Genomic DNA, 18,553 nt, shown 5'->3' with positions numbered 1-18,553 from the left:
AGACCTTAACTCAGTAACGGTCCATTACATCGATAAACTGCACACCACTAGCCGTAATCCGAGCTAAAGCCGTATGATCGATAACCGCTATCTGTTGTCGATAGTCGATTACACCGGGCCAATGAAAGCTCGATAAGAGACGGTGCATCCTTTGATGAGATATTCTATGAGTGGACAAGTAAATGAACACTATTTACATTGTAGGTATACTTACAGTGTACTGTGACGTCTAAGTCGATGATAAAAAAAAAAAACAATGGTTTCTGGACAATGTCTTTATTTCCACCAGAAAAAAAAAGCAATACATAAGAATAGGGCTCTCGGCTAGCCAGTAGTTAAATAGAGCTGGTGGGTTGTTTGGGCTACCTCAACTGAATGTCCGCCTGCACAGTTTTTGTTCGCTTAGTAAAGTTATTTAAAAGGAAAATGTTGAGCGCCACCAGTCGATGCGGCGACTGGACCGGAAGTTTAATGGTAAAAAATGAGTGTACCTCGGCTCGGAGAACTACCCAGGGGTTTGGCGGCTATCTAGGTGTCCTGGAGAGGTGGACCACGGGAGCCCGCAGGGACTCGACCAACCCGAAGGAAAGTTGACCCAGGCAAAGGGCGAACCTCTAAGACTTGAAACTTCGAGAAAAACCTCCACGCATGAAACCTGGACGTCAAAAACTGGACGTCAAAAACCTCCTGAAATAGAAATACCCAGGATTAGAAAAATTAAAAGTGTGACGATAGGACGAGACGCAAGTTGTCCTATGGGCAACTGGTTCCTGGAGTTCTGTGGTCGAAATTGTTGGACTCACCGGAGAGGAATGAAGGTCCCGCTTTAGCTGGCCAGGCTGAGGGTGACGTCTGTCGACTCTCCGGAGGTTTCAGCAGCTCCACGTCTAGTGTTATGCTGAAATGGACAAAATCCGGTTACCACTTGCAGTACACGAAGCTACCGCCAAAATGAATTCTCAATAAAAATATAAACTTACCACGCGACATTTGGCGTCGCGTTTGCAAAATTATGCTCAGCGCGTTCGTTTGAAAGAAAATACGAGGTGAAGGGAGAGAAAGGAGGAACGTCTGCGGCAATAGCCAAATGTAAAAAGAAAGCTCTCGCAGCTCTTGGACGGCGGCCCTCAGAGAAAAAAAATGACAGGTTGTCAAGTCAGTTCGACCTTCTGACACTTCTTGAATGTTGTCATGCGCAAGCGCTGAGACATAATCCAAGTTAAACGGAGAAAAATATAACGAAGCCGATCTATTCTGAAAAGATGAAAACAAGTACTTACTTGATTTATCCTGAAATAGTAACATCACTTCAGACAAAAACATGTTCTCTTCAATTTGAAAAACACATAAAACCGTAAGGACTGAAATTTACTGGCAGCAACACTGACAGTTGAGTTTTAATTTTAAACGTCACCAACAAAAGTCAAAGGAAACCATAACCATACAACGGCGTTTGTTGAGCGTTTATTTAAAAAAAAGAAAAGGCAAGGGTTAAAATTTTTATACGTCACAGTACCCCCCAACCCAAGGAAAATTTTGACGTAAGGCAAAATTTTAAGCTGGCCCCCAGCTTCTACAACACACCTAGGTTTAAAGAAATTTATCCATATACACCGAGAATACAAAACAACATCTGAACGCGAGACTCGAAGGAAAACGTCCAGTGTCCTGACTTACAAACAGTAGAGACGCCGGCAAGAAATACCAAGCGATTCAACTCACCATAACATCAATTCTTAACCAAAGAATAACAATGAAAATAAAGGAAAACAACGCAAAGCGAAGTAAACCTATAATAGTTCCTATCGTAGGATAAAAATAAACATCCTATAGAAGGGTACAATAACCTCCTAACAAAGGATACAAAAAAAAAACAACACCCTATCGAACCCACGCGCTTTACCAGTCAAGAGCTTTATTAAACAGCTACGGACTGAACGAGGAAAAAAAACCATCCCACTACAGGATAAGGAAAATAACACCTTATCAAAGGATAAGGGAAAAAAAATAACACCTTATCGAACCTCTCTATCAGTCAAGAGCTTCATCAGAGCAGCTACTGACTGATCAAGTAAAACAAACTAAACTATGAACAACACTGAGACCCTGGCGGTGCAGTGAGAGGTAAAACAACAACGGACTGCACGTCCAGCGTCTACAGCAGAATAGAAGCATAAGTCTATGCAATGAGTAAAGTTAATCACCTTTAAGGTGTTGAATATGCCAAAAACCTAAATTCTTACCAGTAACGACACTTTCCAGCTCGTATACCAGAGGAGAATGTTTACATAACACACGACATTTCTCATAACGAGGTGCGAGTTTTGCCATGAAGAATTTACTGGCATCACTCTGAGGGAACGTTTTTTTCCACACAACATCTCCTACTTCGTATTCATTTGACCGACGTCCTTTGTTGTAATTACGAGCATTTCGCTCATGAGACTTAGCCAAAGCGGACAAAACCCTATTAAAAACATCATGCAAGCCTCCCAATTTAGCAGCGTAATCTTCGGGTGAAGCACAGGACAAATCTAACTGTGAGGTTCTTTGACTAACGTAAACCTTACCACAGGGAATAGCTTCGCGACCATGTACCAAGAAAAAAGGAGTGAACCTGGTAGATTCGTTAACAGTTGTATTTAGGGCAAATTGGACTTTAGGCAATGTAGTATCCCACAAACGATGATCTTGTTGGACCAAAATAGACACGGCAGTCATTAAAGTACGGTGGTAACGTTCTACAGTAGAAACCTGAGGACAATGACGTGGAATTAAATGAACCTGTGGAATGTCGTATCTCTCAAACAAAGCATTCAACTCCCTTCCAGTGAACTGCGTTCCGTGGTCTGCTATTACGGTGCGCGGTATGCCGTGCTTAAGAAAGACTTCATCCTCAAGCCGCTGTGCTATAGTCTTGCCCACGGCTCGCCGCAAAGGAAACAACAAAACGTATTTAGAAAAACAACAAACAACCGTAAAAATATACGTATAACCAGCGCGAGAACGTGGCAATGGACCTACCAAATCCATACTAATTGATTCAAAAGGACGTGAACAGACTTTGGGATTCCCCATAAGACCTGCTGGCGGTTTCTGAGAGTGTTTATAAGCAGAACACACGTCACAATTTTTAATAAAGTTTACAACATCCTGGTATAAATCAGGCCAGTAATAATTCTGAGAAAGACGCTTGTAAGTTTTAAACGTTCCAAGATGAACAAGTTCATCACAATGACAAGACTGCAGCAACTCAGACCGACGGTCAGAAGGGACTACTTCTTTCCAATCGAATTCATTAGAAAAGTTAAACTTATTTTTGGAATAACGATACAATTTGCCGTCGTTAATAATGAAGTTTGGACAAGAAGTGGGAAACCGTTCGCATTTTTGATAAAGTTTGTTGTACCAATCGCAAGAGTGGATCTCCAAAACGGGCACAGCACGCGACAACGCGTCCGGGACAACGTGTTCCTTACCCTTGCGGTGAACAATTTCAAAATCGTAAGGTGAAAGACGACATCCCCAACGGGCTAAGCGTCCAGTGGGATTAGTTAAATTGAAAAACCATTTCAAACTTGAATGGTCAGTTACCACTTGAAAACGTTGACCTCCCTCCAAGTAAGGACGAAAATGTTCTATAGAAAATACTACTGCCAAAGCTTCCCTTTCTGTAGCCGAATAATTCCGCTCGGCCTTGTTTAAAGATCGGCTGGCGAAAGCGATTGGGTGTTCCTGACCGTCCGCAGATGTCTGCGTCAAGGTTCCACCAATACCGTACCCAGAAGCATCACAATGCACAGCAAAGGGTTTGGAAAAATCGGGACAAGACAAAATGGGGGCAGACACTAAGGCAGACTTTAACTTCTGAAACGACTTGTCAGCGTCATCAGACCAAACAAAAGGAGGCGCATTCTTACGTGTGCTCGTCAGCGCATTCAAAGGAGCGGCAATATCACTGAAATTTTGAATGAAACGTCTATAATAAGAAGCGGTACCTAAAAACATCTTAACCTCTTTACGATTACACGGAGTAGGGTAGTCTACAATAGATTGTATTTTAGATGGATCCGTGCGTAACCCTCGCTCATCTACCACGTATCCAAGATATTTCAATTCACTTCGAAAAAATTTGGATTTGCCGAAGTTAATGGTCAAATTTGCAGATTTTAAACGATCCAAAACACGGTTAAGCAAAGAAATATGATCATCAAACGCTTTACTAACAACGATGATATCATCCAAATAAACGAAAAGCCTACCGTTAAATTCTGGTCCAAACAATTTGTCCATCAACCTTTGTTGCGTCGCCGGAGCGCCTGTCAAACCGAAACACATCACCTTAAATTGAAAAAGACCACGACCGGGGACGGTAAACGCGGTACGCTCTTTAGATTGCTCATCAAGCGGTATTTGCCAGAATGCACTTTTTAAATCAATAGAAGAAAGAAACCTAGCATCTCTTAACTGGTCAAGGATACCAGAAACGTAAGGTAAAGGATAGGCATCATGCTTACTCACTGAATTCAATTTGCGACTATCAATGCAGAAGCGTAATTCACCGTTAGACTTAGGCGTAAAAAGAGTCGGGTTGTTCCAAGCACTCGTGCTAGCTTCGACCACATCCTGTGCCAGCATTTCGTCTAACTGCCGATTCAATTCTACTAGCCGGTGAGGTGAGATGGGATAATATCGCTGTTTTATAGGTTTACAATCGCCAGTATCAATGGTGTGAACAAGTAGATCCGTACGCCCTAGACCTTTCCTTTCAAAAGAAATGCTTTCAAAATTACGTATCATATTGTCTGCGATTACTCTTTGATCAGGGTTAAGCTGATCAAAGGAATGCAGCCGAACCTCAGAAACAAAATTCTGGGTCGTGACATCCTTGTTAACACTAAAGTCTTTAAATAAATTTGGAGCAATGTTAAAGGCTTTCCAAAAATCAACGCCTAAAATCAATGGAGTAGTCACATCCGGTATAACATAAAACTTAATTACACGAGTTAAGTTACGAACCTTAACCGGTAAAGACAAATATCCTTTTACCATAGCCTGGGAATCGTTAGCGGTGGCAATGTAAGTAATATCACGGCAACCGTGTAGCGGAGCTCCCAAAGACAAAAACAAATCGGACAGGTCCGATCCCAATATAGAAATCGAAGAACCTGAATCGAGTAACCCATTCAAACGATGGTTATAAATAACTAGAGAAATATAAGGACGGTCGTCCTCACTATCAACAAAATTACGAACCGCAGAAACGCTGGAAGAAACAAAGGCGTTAAGCTTCACACCGTCTCTATTAACACTATCACGAGAAGAGTTCCCACGTTTACGACCGGAGGAGCTCGAAACAGATTGGCTAAAACGGTTCGAGTTTATTAGTTTTTTGACCGATTTCCCGAATTAGAGGACTTAATTAAGCAGTCAGGGCAAGAGGGACTCCTCACACCCTTTTTCCCGCATCGAAAACAAACAATGTCTTTCGATTGACATTCGCGAAGAGTATGGGTGTCTACCCTGCAACGAGGACAAAATATTTTCGCCGAGGCTATCTCTACCCGAGGCTTCAAAACAGATTTGAAACATAGGTCTGTGGCAAGCGCACTCGTAGAAGGTTTTGGAGGTTCTACAAAAGTATTAGCGCGATGCCAGCTGTCCTCAAGAATACGACAAACACGCTTAAGTTCACTAAGAGATTCCACGGGATCCAATGCCAAGGGAACGGAATATTCCGGCCTTATGTTCAAATACACGATATCAAACTTCTCCTTTTCGGTAAGAGGCAACGTCAACCGACTAAAATAATTTAGCATTACGCTAAGATAAGAACATATACTTTCGTGTGGACCCTGGGTTCGACTGCGAATTTCCTTCAGCAACCGCCTGTCATAGTCGAACGGTAAAAATTCCGCCAAAAGCAACGATTCCAGCTGAGCCCATGAAGAACAATCAGGTTTCACAGATCTGTACCACTGCAATGCATCTCCCTCGAACAACTCGACGGCTGAAACAAACAACCTTTCCGCTGGAATACCACGTGAACTACAAAGTTCCTCAAGTCGCTGAAGAAAAACCCTAACACAAGTTCGACCATCATATTTTAAGTTAAGCGAGCCGATAGTTTGGTATTTATTTAAAGTTATGGGAGCTGGAGTAACAGCCTCAGTAGGTGGCTCATCAGGTACCTGATACTGTTGAGTGCTAGTTTTAAAAATCTGAAATAAATTATCAAGCTTAGACAAAAATTTATTGAGCATATCCATTTGCTCGTGATATGAGGTAAGGTTAGCTTCATCCGGGGTGATTCGCGTTAGACGGTGAAAAAGGTGGTGCGCTAAGGCCTGAATTCGGTTTAAAGCCTTTAATGTTAAAGTACGCGACGAAGGTGTAATCAGTTGAGATAACTCCTTAAGTTTACATGATGTGCTGTTCAGCTCTTCAGCAACATCGCCCACAAAATTAACAATTTCATCCGACGGGTACTCTTTTACAAGTTTTCGCAACTGTGTGCGCAAAGTATTCACATCCTCCGCAGGTACAGTACTCCTAATGCGGACTTCATAAACTAACTCATCCTTATGTAATAAATTCCATATAATAGGACGTTCCTCCATTTCCTATTCGTGCAATAGCAGTTAGATGCCAATAAAGATAAAAAAAAAATAGTAATTAGTCAACACTATTTTACAATCGCTATTGACTTACTTCAGAAATGCAGCAATGTAATGTTTTTTTTTTTTATTATTTTTCAAAATTACACAAAAAAAATTTGTCGCCGACTGTACCGAAAGTTATAACCGACTGCAGAAATACAGCAATGTATTTTTAATGTTTAACAAAAATACACATAATACGCAGCTGACTGTACTAAATCTCGTAACCGACCGCAGAAATGTAGCAATATATTGTAATTTTTTAACAAGAATACACAAAATATGCAGCCGACTGTACTTAATTTCGTAACAGACCGCAGAAATGTAGCAATATATTTTAATTTTTTAACAAAAATACACAAAATATGCAGCTGACCGCAAAAATGCAATAATGTATTCTTAAACTTCAAACCAAACTATTCACAAATAAATGTTCCTGATTATACCAAAAGTTCAACAGAAAATGTTTACCGACTGTAATCTGTCCCAAATATTATCAAATAACTGCAGAAAATCAGCACTATTTTTTTTTTTAATTTTTTAACAAAAGTTCAAAAGAAAAATGTTTACTGACTGTCGACTGTACCAAATATTATTAACTAACTGCAGAAAAGCAGCAATAATTGTATTTAAAAAAAAATTTAACAAGTGCACAAAAAAGATTGTGACCGACTGTACCTAAAATTATAGGTGACTGCAGAAAGGCAGCAATATGTTTTTAAATTTTTAACAAAAGTACAAAATAATTGTCACTGACTGTACCAAAAATGACTAGTAAACAGTACAGAGTATATTAATTAATTTTGCTGACTTTAATTGTAATTGAAAATGATTAAGGCATTTATCTCTAAAATTTCAAGCAATAGGAGTTTGAAACGCAATGACAATAAAAAATACTATTGTTTACTTTATTATTGAGGCTGACTGTAAAAGCTACCAAAACGGAAAATTATCATTAATAAGTGTATTATTATATTGTTAATTCAAGTGAGTTGAGCTAGTTTTATAACACTGCATTCGGCTATACAAAATGGCGGCTCTTAATAAGCTACCCACAATTTATTTAATAAGTACACCCACAAATTTTTATGAAAAAATAAGGTGAAATAGTTGATTACAAACTCAACTAAATATGAACATACTTTTCACATAAATTGTTTAGAAAGGAAAAATTTTAATTGTTGATTACAAACTCAACTAAATATGAACATACTTTTCACATAAATTGTTTAGAAAGGAAAAAATTTAATTGTTGATTACAAACTCAACATGACAATTTGTTTACTACAAACTTTACAACAGTCATTACTCATTAAAGTACATATAAGCGAACAAAAATAACAAGCAGAAAGTTCAGTTGAGAATTTCTACAGCTAGTAACGACATAGAATTTAACCCAAACTAAAGCCGCACGGAGGGCTGCCACTGTGACGTCTAAGTCGATGATATAAAAAAAAAACAACGGTTTCTGGACAATGTCTTTATTTCCACCAGAAAAAAAAAGCAATACATAAGAATAGGGCTCTCGGCTAGCCAGTAGTTAAATAGAGCTGGTGGGTTGTTTGGGCTACCTCAACTGAATGTCCGCCTGCACAGTTTTTGTTCGCTTAGTAAAGTTATTTAAAAGGAAAATGTTGAGCGCCACCAGTCGATGCGGCGACTGGACCGGAAGTTTAATGGTAAAAAATGAGTGTACCTCGGCTCGGAGAACTACCCAGGGGTTTGGCGGCTATCTAGGTGTCCTGGAGAGGTGGACCACGGGAGCCCGCAGGGACTCGACCAACCCGAAGGAAAGTTGACCCAGGCAAAGGGCGAACCTCTAAGACTTGAAACTTCGAGAAAAACCTCCACGCATGAAACCTGGACGTCAAAATCTGGATGTCAAAAAACCTCCTGAAATAGAAATACCCAGGATTAGAAAAATTAAAAGTGTGACGATAGGACGAGACGCAAGTTGTCCTATGGGCAACTGGTTCCTGGAGTTCTGTGGTCGAAATTGTTGGACTCACCGGAGAGGAATGAAGGTCCCGCTTTAGCTGGCCAGGCTGAGGGTGACGTCTGTCGACTCTCCGGAGGTTTCAGCAGCTCCACGTCTAGTCTTATGCTGAAATGGACAAAATCCGGTTACCACTTGCAGTACACGAAGCTACCGCCAAAATGAATTCTCAATAAAAATATAAACTTACCACGCGACATTTGGCGTCGCGTTTGCAAAATTATGCTCAGCGCGTTCGTTTGAAAGAAAATACGAGGTGAAGGGAGAGAAAGGAGGAACGTCTGCGGCAATGGCCAAATGGAAAAAGAAAATTCTCGCAGCTCTTGGACGGCGGCCCTCAGAGAAAAAAAATGACAGGTTGTCAAGTCAGTTCGACCTTCTGACACTTCTTGAATGTTGTCATGCGCAAGCGCTGAGACATAATCCAAGTTAAACGGAGAAAAATATAACGAAGCCGATCTATTCTGAAAAGATGAAAACAAGTACTTACTTGATTTATCCTGAAATAGTAACATCACTTCAGACAAAAACATGTTCTCTTCAATTTGAAAAACACATAAAACCGTAAGGACTGAAATTTACTGCAGCAACACTGACAGTTGAGTTTAATTTTAAACGTAACCCAACAAAAGTCAAAGGAAACCATAACCATACAACGGCGTTTGTTGAGCGTTTATTTAAAAAAAAAAAGAAAAGGCAAGGGTTAAAATTTTTATACGTCACAGTACAATATCGATTGTACATTTTTTAGCTTACATTGCGACCTACTTCCGACTGCGTAATTTACAATATTACCTATATATACCTAGTGCCATTCACGAAGACGCGTGATTTTGTCAAAATTAGACATTAATGACATTGCAATAAGAACCACAGCACGCGTCATCGTGAATGACTCTACCTATACTGAAGAATAACGTAAACCATCGAGCTGTCCATAACTAACTCGCGTGCCACACACATCAAAGGAAGGAACGGCCAATCAATTAAATATTATTTTATATAACTTGTGCTACAATAAATACATTTAAACTACATCTTAACATCCCCGTTCTTTCTGCGCACTCCAACATTATCAAGAAAGTGTAAGAGCTAACTGGCTCCTACATAAAGGGTGTCAGGGGTGTTTACGAACATGGAGCTTTAAGACTGAGTTTCCACCAGAAGTGCGAGGATGCGTTGCGAGGAATGTTTTTTTAATCCTATTCCTACTATTCCTACTAATATTATAAATGTGAAAGTTTGTGAGTGAGTGACTGAGTGAGTTTGTGAGTGAGTGAGTATGTTTGTTACTTCTTCACGCTGAAACGGCTGGTCGGATTTGGATGAAATTTGGCAAAAAGTTAGTTCATAACCTGGATTAAAACAAAGGATACTTTTTATTCCGATATTCCCACGGGATCGGGATAAAATGTCTAAATAACAACCACTGGGTTTAGAGTCATGAAATTTGGTATGGTTGTCATAATTTAACGTCAATGAAAACCACGATGTAATTTTAGGGGATTCCCACGAGAATTCAATAAAATCTCGGAATTTCAATTCAATTGCTGTATCTAATAATTTACGCGCGCGAAGCCGCGGGTAAACGCTAGTGAACCAATAAAAACGCTTCATTTACCTATTCTCGCTTAGCGCAGCTGTAATGGAAACAGCTCAGCGGGGCGAGGGGTAAATGAATAGTTTTTATTGTCTCATGAAAAACACATTTCTCGCAACAACGCACATCTTCAGTGGAAACGCAGTCTAAACGAGCTTTTGTTTTGTAACATTTCTAAATTACTTGAATTTTGATAATTTATTGATCCTAAAAGTTTAATCGTTAAATCAGTGTAACGGCCATGGCGGTGTTATCGCTGTCTCATGATTCGAGGGCAAATTTTGCTTGGTACGGGGGCTTTTTAATAATTTGACATCTCTTTATAATTTATGAATGTGCTGTCAGTTTAGTATTGTATTGCATACTTACATTAAAAAATTACAATAAAAAATGTTCCAGAACATTTCAGTTTATGGTTTTGTTCGATTGGCTGAATCCCCAGTGAATGATGATGATGATGAATTTCTGAAGGGTTTGTAAGTACCTGGGCTTGATTCTACGGTCTTCTGCTTGAGAGGTCATATGTCAAACCACTAGTCTAACACGGCTTGCTGGGTGAAACGAAGGGTTCACTAATGTTTCGCAACTAACGTTTGACAACCTGATTCATTTCGCAACTTTTCATTTCGCAACTGTTTAATATTTCAATATTTATAAAACTAACCTATCCTAGTGTTCTATACGATGGCCCTGAAATAAATCCTGAAATATTTACAGTTTGCGAAATGAAAAGTTGCGAAATGAATCAGGTTGCCAAACGTTAGTTGCGAAATGAACGGATACTGAAACGAAGGCTTCAATTACACGACAGTGTTTTACGTTCTACCTAAACCGGATCGGAGCAGTACATGCAGAATGTAGCCCCATAAAGAAAACAATTCTTTATACTACGTGGCCCTACTATATTGTCTGCCACGTCGCCAACAAGCTTTGCATTTGCCAAAACCAAGAACAAGCAAAATCTCACCTTATATGTGAGGAGATATGTAGTTAATTTGGTTTGATGACTGCATCGGTAGGTTTGTGAGTTGAGATAGCAAAGTGTAGAAAGGATGCTCTGGGGTTTCATATAAAATAATTACGTGGTCAGTTTGATGAAATACAACAGTACTTACTTTATAACGAATTTTTTATCTCCCGACGCCAAAATAGGGGTGATTCCGGAGCGATACAGCTTAGGGATCTTTAAAAAACGACCCTATCAATTAACATCGGTATCATCGTTCAAATTTCATGGCAGTAATGGCCGACAGAAAAACAAATACAAACAATTACAAAAAGTATTTTTAACCTTTATTTTGTAAACATAAAAACCGGGCAAGAGCGTGTCGGGCACGCCTGAAATAGGGTTCCGTAGCCAATACGAAAAATTAGTAATATTTTTCTAAGGATTATTTTGTAAGGATTATTCGAAGTTTAGGTATATTTTATACCTTAGGTTGCTATTTACTCACTAATAATTCTCAAGAAAACTTAACCGTTATAGTTTTCCTTGTAAGTTTGATGTACTTACTACCATCCTGAATTTACAAAGAATAAAGATATTTTGACTTTATATTTATAGGGTATTTTTCCATGGGTGACGCTCGATTTTAATGAAAATTTGCACTTTAAAGTTAAATATTTTGCAATCACTGTATCAAAAAATCGTTTTAGCAACCACCTAATGGTTTTAAAATACCTTATCCAACGTTACCCCACACTACAAGGTTGGATGAAAAAAAAAAACCCCACTTTACGTCTATGGGAGGTACTCAAAAAAATTTTTTTTTAAACTTTTTATTGTACCATTTTGTCGGCATAATTTACATGATATATATTCGTGCAAAATTACAGCTTTCTAGCATTGATAGTCCCTGAGTAAAGCCGCGGACGGACAGACAGACAGACATGGCGAAACTATAAGGGTTCCGTTTTGCCATTTTGGCTACGGAACCCTAAAAATATCCGGTTAATAGTCACATACTTTTCGATACAAAGAATATATTTTTGCCTGAAACGTTCCTGTGCCGGTCTTAGTACAGACCGTAAGACCGTGCCCGTAAAAAGCTACGACGTAAAACCGTAAGCACAATTTACCTGATGGCAACTCGTACGTGTATTTGCCATCTGAAATTTCTAAAACAAAACACTCTAAATTCAGAAGCGTAGCTTGTAAACAACCAATCTCCATAAGTGTTCATTTGCCTAAAATATACACTAGATTTATTCCAATAACGCTGCGAGGTTTCTTAGAATTTGTATTACGAAAACATGAAATTGTTATGGGTTATGGATACTTTTGGGGGATACAATGTATCGTTTAACGTGAACGACTACCTACTTCAATTTAATTTATACAGTGTTAGTATTTCGGAATATTTCCGGTTATTGGATTAGTTTAACAAAACACCCTTGAAAGGTTTTCCATGGGAAATTATGATTCAAAATGTACCTACCTAGTCACGCCTTTGACGCAGTGCACCTTGAAATCTATCAATGTAGTAGGTATAGTGTTGAAACGGGTAGATTTCTGATTTAAAAAATTATATTCTATTTAGTTCTTCTATTAACTAGCAGCCTTTTGCTGCCCTGGCAGCACAGCAAAACTAGACCGCACGTCACCTGGATTTTTAGCTGCGACTGTTAACGAACTAACTTTAGGCTAACTAACGTGAGCTAACTTTGGGGGCGGCAGACGTGAAGTTGCCTTCGAAATCCAAAAGCTTAATGGTTACTTGACCTGAAATGTATATTTCAGAACTAAATTATTGTTACCTATTATTATTTTAAAATTTATGACGGTGGAAGCATTCTACACTTCCACTGAACGTAGATATAGTTTACAATACATCCCTGTATTATTATTATTTTTTTTTTTTCTTTAATTGTATTCTATAGTTTTTAAGTATTTTATTTGTAATTATATTATTATGAAAAAATGACTTTCTGCCAAGTTTCTTGCGGCGCATTCTTCTTGGCAATGATGGTCTTTCCGAAAGCGCTGGTAGTTTAAAAAATGACGTGTAAAAGTGCCCATTGCAGCCTATTTACTGAATAAATGATTTGGAAATGCTTGATGCTGTCGCCGCTGACCTGCTCTAATCAGTACATGTATGAAGGCCCAAAGGATAAATAAACGCCGATGTGAAGCCATGGTGGCCTAGTGGTTTGACCCATGCCCTCTCAAGCATAGAATCGTAAGTTGAAAGCCGGGCTCGCATTTCTCAGTTTTTCGAAATTCATGTGCGAAATTACATTCGAAAACCACGAGATTTACAGGGAAGGAAGCCTGTACAAATCTGCGAAGGAATTCAATGGTGTGTGAAGTGCCCAATTCGCACTAGGCTCACGTGGGAACTACGGTCTAAGCCCCCTCATTCTGAGAAGAGTCCTGTGCCCTGCAGTAAGACATATAATCCGAGATGATGAATACAAAAACGTATTGCGAGTGTGTGTTCCTAATGCTGACGAAATAACATACTGCATAAAAAATAAGTCCGGCATCCAACGGGATAGGTATCTCATTATTGTTTCAGTAGTGTGGATGCGGGACTAGGGTAGTTGAAGATAAAGATGTGTTCGTGATAATTCGTATTGAGATGTGACCACACTATCTACGTCAGAGACAGCTGTACCTTTGTACTACGAATGTCATGTTGACATCCCATACTTTTGCCATGCAAATTGAAGTGGCAATGGGCAGGCCACATCGCTCGAAGAACAGATAACCGTTGGGGGAGAAAAGTCCTCGAGTGGCGACCACGAACCGGAAGACGAAGCGTTGGCAGGCCTCCTACCAGGCGGACTGACGACATCGTGAGAGAGTAGCGGGAAACCGGTGGATGCAAGTGGCGAGTTGTCGTTCATTGTGGCGTTCTAAGGGGGAGGCCTTTGTCCAGCAGTGGACATCTTCCGGCTGATGATGATGATGATGATGACTTTTGCCAAGGGAATCGTAGTGAAATTGATTATTAGGCTGCATTGCCAGCAGATGTGCGAGGATGTGTTGCGAGGCCTGTTTTTTTCATGATTCAATAGAAACGCTTCATTTACATTATCCTCGCACAGCACAGCTCTAGTGGAAACAGTTGAGCGGGGCGAGGATAGGATAGGTTGGGGTTACCCGAGGTTTTCATCAATTTTTGACAAGTTTTGAATCGTATCTCCTACTTAATTGCACTACAGATAGAATTATAAGTCAAACGGCTATCAGTTCTCCAATCTTTTATCTCCATTTTTGTCTACCGGATTTTGAAAAAAATGCATCCTTCATTTTGTATGATTTTTTTAAACATTGTCTGAAAAAACGCCTATTTCGTATCTCTATATTGACGTGAAAGATCTAACATTTACGAAATCTACATATTTGGGTTCCTCTTTGACGACTCTTAAAACTGGTCGAGGGTTTTCATTTGAAACTAATTAACACAAAAGTTATGGTCAGAAAACTAGTTTTTTGGCCTAAAATTGTTCAACTTTGATGCCAAATATCTCGAAGATAATGAACTTTGAAGTAAATATGGGATACTATATTGCTTAAAGCCGTTGTTGTTAATATAATAAGCTACAAAAAACATTAGAAAACTAAGGAATTCAGATCTAAGGTCATTGGGACATGGGATCCCCTTAATGAAAAACATATCCCTCGCAACCCCTCCTCGCACATCTCTGGTGGAAACGCAGAGTGAAAAGGTTCCACCCTGGGACATGAATCAGCTTGTTTGACTGTACTTAAAAAAAAAATCGTTCCATCACCATCCCGGCCTTTATAGTCCCACTAGCTGTTGACCGCGATTCCGTCCGCGTAGTATTCGTTTCCAGGATGAAAACTATTCTATGTCCTTCCCCAAGACTCGAATTGACTGTTTACCGAATTTCATCTAAATTGGTTTAGTGGTTTAGACGTGAAAAGGTAACAAACAAACAAAGAGAATCACAAACTTTCACATTTATAATATAAGTTGGACCATGGAAGGATTGAGAGGCATGCCAACTTAAAAGTCATTATAATAATCTATCTTATTTTACTTCGGACACTCTATTTATTGCCCTGGCGATGAAAACGTCTCAGACCCCCTCAGACCCTACCCAAACATCGAGGGCTTCTAGAGTTTGCTTTAGCTCAATACTCGCTGTTATATTTGATCTCTGCACCACCGTAAATAATAGAAGCCGTTGTTTTCTGCCACGTATTTACTTGCGACCCTTGGGTTTATTTACTTTTCGTAAACACAGGTTTGAAAAACCGGGAAAGTGCGAGCCAGAGTCACGCTGTGTGCGCTGACTCACGCAAGAAAGGTTCCGTAGTCCGTACCCTAGTTTACGGCCGCGAAAGTTATACGATTGAAATATCATCCTACTAACAGTACAGTTACTTCCCTCCATCCTAGTGGGAGACTCTGGCCGAAGACTGGTCGCAATGGAGGCATACAGTGCATGGTAAAGTGGGTAATTTTGAGACTAGTCGCCGTGGCGAACTGCACGCTTAACGCGACGAGTTGAAAGCTAGACTACCTGCAGCTATCCAGTATAATTATGTCGGAGGGTTTTGACTTGTGGAGAGTGTGGCCGCACATTTGGTGCTAAAATCGGATACGTCAGCCACCTGAGAGCACATCAGCGACGCTCTCAGCATTAGGAAAAAGTCGCTGTAGCCGAATACGGCTAGGAGGATACGACAGTTGATTCGGTTGGAAGCGGCCTGCATTCACCGTAAACCCGTGGCTTTTAACCAAGCCATCCGTTGCAGGAGGTCCCCGCGGTCTCGGTTTGAGAACGTTTCGACCCTAACGGCCATCTATCTATTCTCCGTGCTTTATGGCCTGGCCATTGCCACTTCAACGAACCGATCCGCTTCGCTATTTCGGTGATCCTCGTTCTTCTACGTATCTCCTTATTTCTGATTCGATCCCGTAGAGGAACCCCGAGCATAGCTGTCTCCATAGCTCGCTGAGCAATTTTGATCCTATTTATAAGGCTTCTATTGAAGCATCACGTCAGGCGTGCACATGACGTGTATACATATTTGTGTATTTGACGAATATAAATGGACGACATTCAAGTTAATAAAAGCTTATACTTAAAAACAAGCATATTCAGAATCCAAAAGTCCCAACATAATACTCAATGCCAACACGCTTTCAAAAACTGCAATGAAATGTTATAATCTAAGCATTGCGTTGAACCTACAGGACCTCCTTGAAATCGATCCATGCAGTTAACCAGGCGGTTACTATGAATACTTCAATTCCTGTCATTAACTGCCAAGCACGGGTATTCTACGGCTTAAATAATACCCTGCCCTTCGCCACTACCCCCCCTCCTAATTGGGGTTCGAGGGATGTGACAGCTTATTACCGTCCGGGTTTGACAAATGGTATCCGCGACAGTTTCCGTAATATGACTCGATTTATTATAAAAAGCGACTTATTCGATGTTTGAATTTTATACTATGTATCTATAGCGGTAGCTCATAATGTTGTATTGGAATTGGGAATGTCAATTTGATTGTTCTCGTATCGATTTATACTATTTCACGCTGGGTTCCCATAGACTTCCTAAGTGTGGTTCATTTGGACTTTGTAGAGTCATTGGTTTTATTGTTGGATAATGGATTTAATTTATAGAGTGCAAAAGCTATTTGTATTTCGACAGTCAACATTTTGTGGTAGGCAAAAAAATCAACAGGGTCTTTTAGATGTGTTTAAAAAAGCTCCGGATGCTAAATTAAACTGTAGATTTTTTTTAACGTTGTGTACCCGCTAGGATCACTTTAATGTCTGTCTGTCTGTTTGCGTGTTTAGACCTTTTTTCTCAGGACCTCGTGGACATACATACGAGTATTAAGAAGAAATTTATTTTAAACTTTCAATTATCTGAGGTAGGCTATTTTCTTGGTTAGGTTATACCTTGTTTATTTATGTTTTTATTAGTTATTATTTATATCCTTCTGATAAACTAAATATGTAATTTACACTTAACATCACCTTGCTCTATCTATTTCTATACCGTGCCGGACAAGTGCAAAGAACAGTCAAAGTTCGATAAAACTTCAATTGGAGAAAGTTCTATTCTTTTCTCGTATTTATGTCCAGTCGAAGTTTTCCCTCACAGGAATCTTTTATTTCTCTCCCAAGTTTAATTACGTTTGAATCCTTAAAAGTGCTGTTTTCGTTTACTTTTTGACCAACTTCAAAAAAGAAGGGAATTATCAATTCTTTTTCGATGTTTGTTACCTGAGAACCATCATTTATGAACCGATTTGTTTTTTTTTCGGATGGATGGAAATACTTTCGATCAGGTTCCGTCGTCTATTTTGAAAAAATAAGCATTTGTGAATTGTGTGTACCTAAGGCAGGCTATTAGAGCGAAACCTTAGCTCAAAGTAAGCACTATTTTAATTAATATATCGTTTTCTTTTGTTTCAGTTCATAATTAGCATCGACATCGAAGAATTTCGTCCAAAAACTAAAAAAAAAAAAAAACAGTGAAATCGTCATGTGCGACGAGGTGTGCGTATCGTTTCCCGAAGTAGCCAGGTCGCGTGCGCTCGGCTGTTTCCGTGAGAGCTGTCAGTGAGAACACAAGATGGCGGAGAAGGTCAGCTGATCGGAAATCCACGCTCGCAGGCCTAGGAGCAAGCGGCGTATAAAACGCATTATGGTAAATATGTTATACTTGAAACATGATGTGCCGTAAGATAAAATGGGCCTGTAGGGCTACTACGAAACTCGAAACTCGAAATTCGTATCGTACCGTCCCTCTCGCTCTCGTATTAAATAATATAAGTGTCAGAGGGACCGCACGACATGAACTTCGAGTTTCGAATTTCATAGAAGCCCTGCTGGACTAAAATTTTGTCCCTGATTGAACAAAAAACGTTTATGCTAACATACTAAACTTTGAATTTATGGCGTTAAGCTACTTCTAATATATCACTGGAAAAACATGTTTTCCATTCCAACTCAGGTGCGACAAAATATACACCCTTACCTATATGGAGTAAATAGAAACGGTGAGATCTAAAAATATGACTTGCTAAAAAGCTTTTCCTGTTCCCGGTACAATCTGTGAAGTACCTAAGTACCTACTCGTATACCCATCAACTTATTTGAGCAAGAAATGAGTTATTGAAAAAAAAAACACTGTTCTAAACCTATAGGCCAGATTTATTGCAAAGAAACCGTTATGAGAACATTGCAGTAGAGCAGCGATGTTTCTAAAAGTAAATGTAAACGATAATAGTTGGGTTTGTGTGATTTGTGTGTGTTCTTACAGTGTGGAAGTGGAAGTGAAGGAGCTGCCTGAACGCAATAC

General features: G+C 39.5%; 1 protein-coding gene across 1 annotated transcript in view; it reads left to right on the top strand.

Moving 5' to 3' along the window:
• LOC141440425 (multiple PDZ domain protein-like) overlaps positions 1-18,553 on the top strand; it is a gene marked incomplete in the record, with an annotated part of 268,707 nt that overhangs the window by 11,471 nt on the left and 238,683 nt on the right. The window contains 1 exon segment of the mRNA XM_074104949.1: positions 17,665-17,899. Within this exon segment, the coding sequence (XP_073961050.1) occupies positions 17,897-17,899 (3 nt within the window).

This window comes from Choristoneura fumiferana, chromosome 22 (assembly GCF_025370935.1).
Source record: "Choristoneura fumiferana chromosome 22, NRCan_CFum_1, whole genome shotgun sequence".
Classification (NCBI taxonomy): domain Eukaryota; kingdom Metazoa; phylum Arthropoda; class Insecta; order Lepidoptera; family Tortricidae; genus Choristoneura; species Choristoneura fumiferana.
The sequence above is the reverse complement of the archived record's forward strand: the minus strand, read 5'-3'. Positions and strand labels throughout refer to the sequence as shown.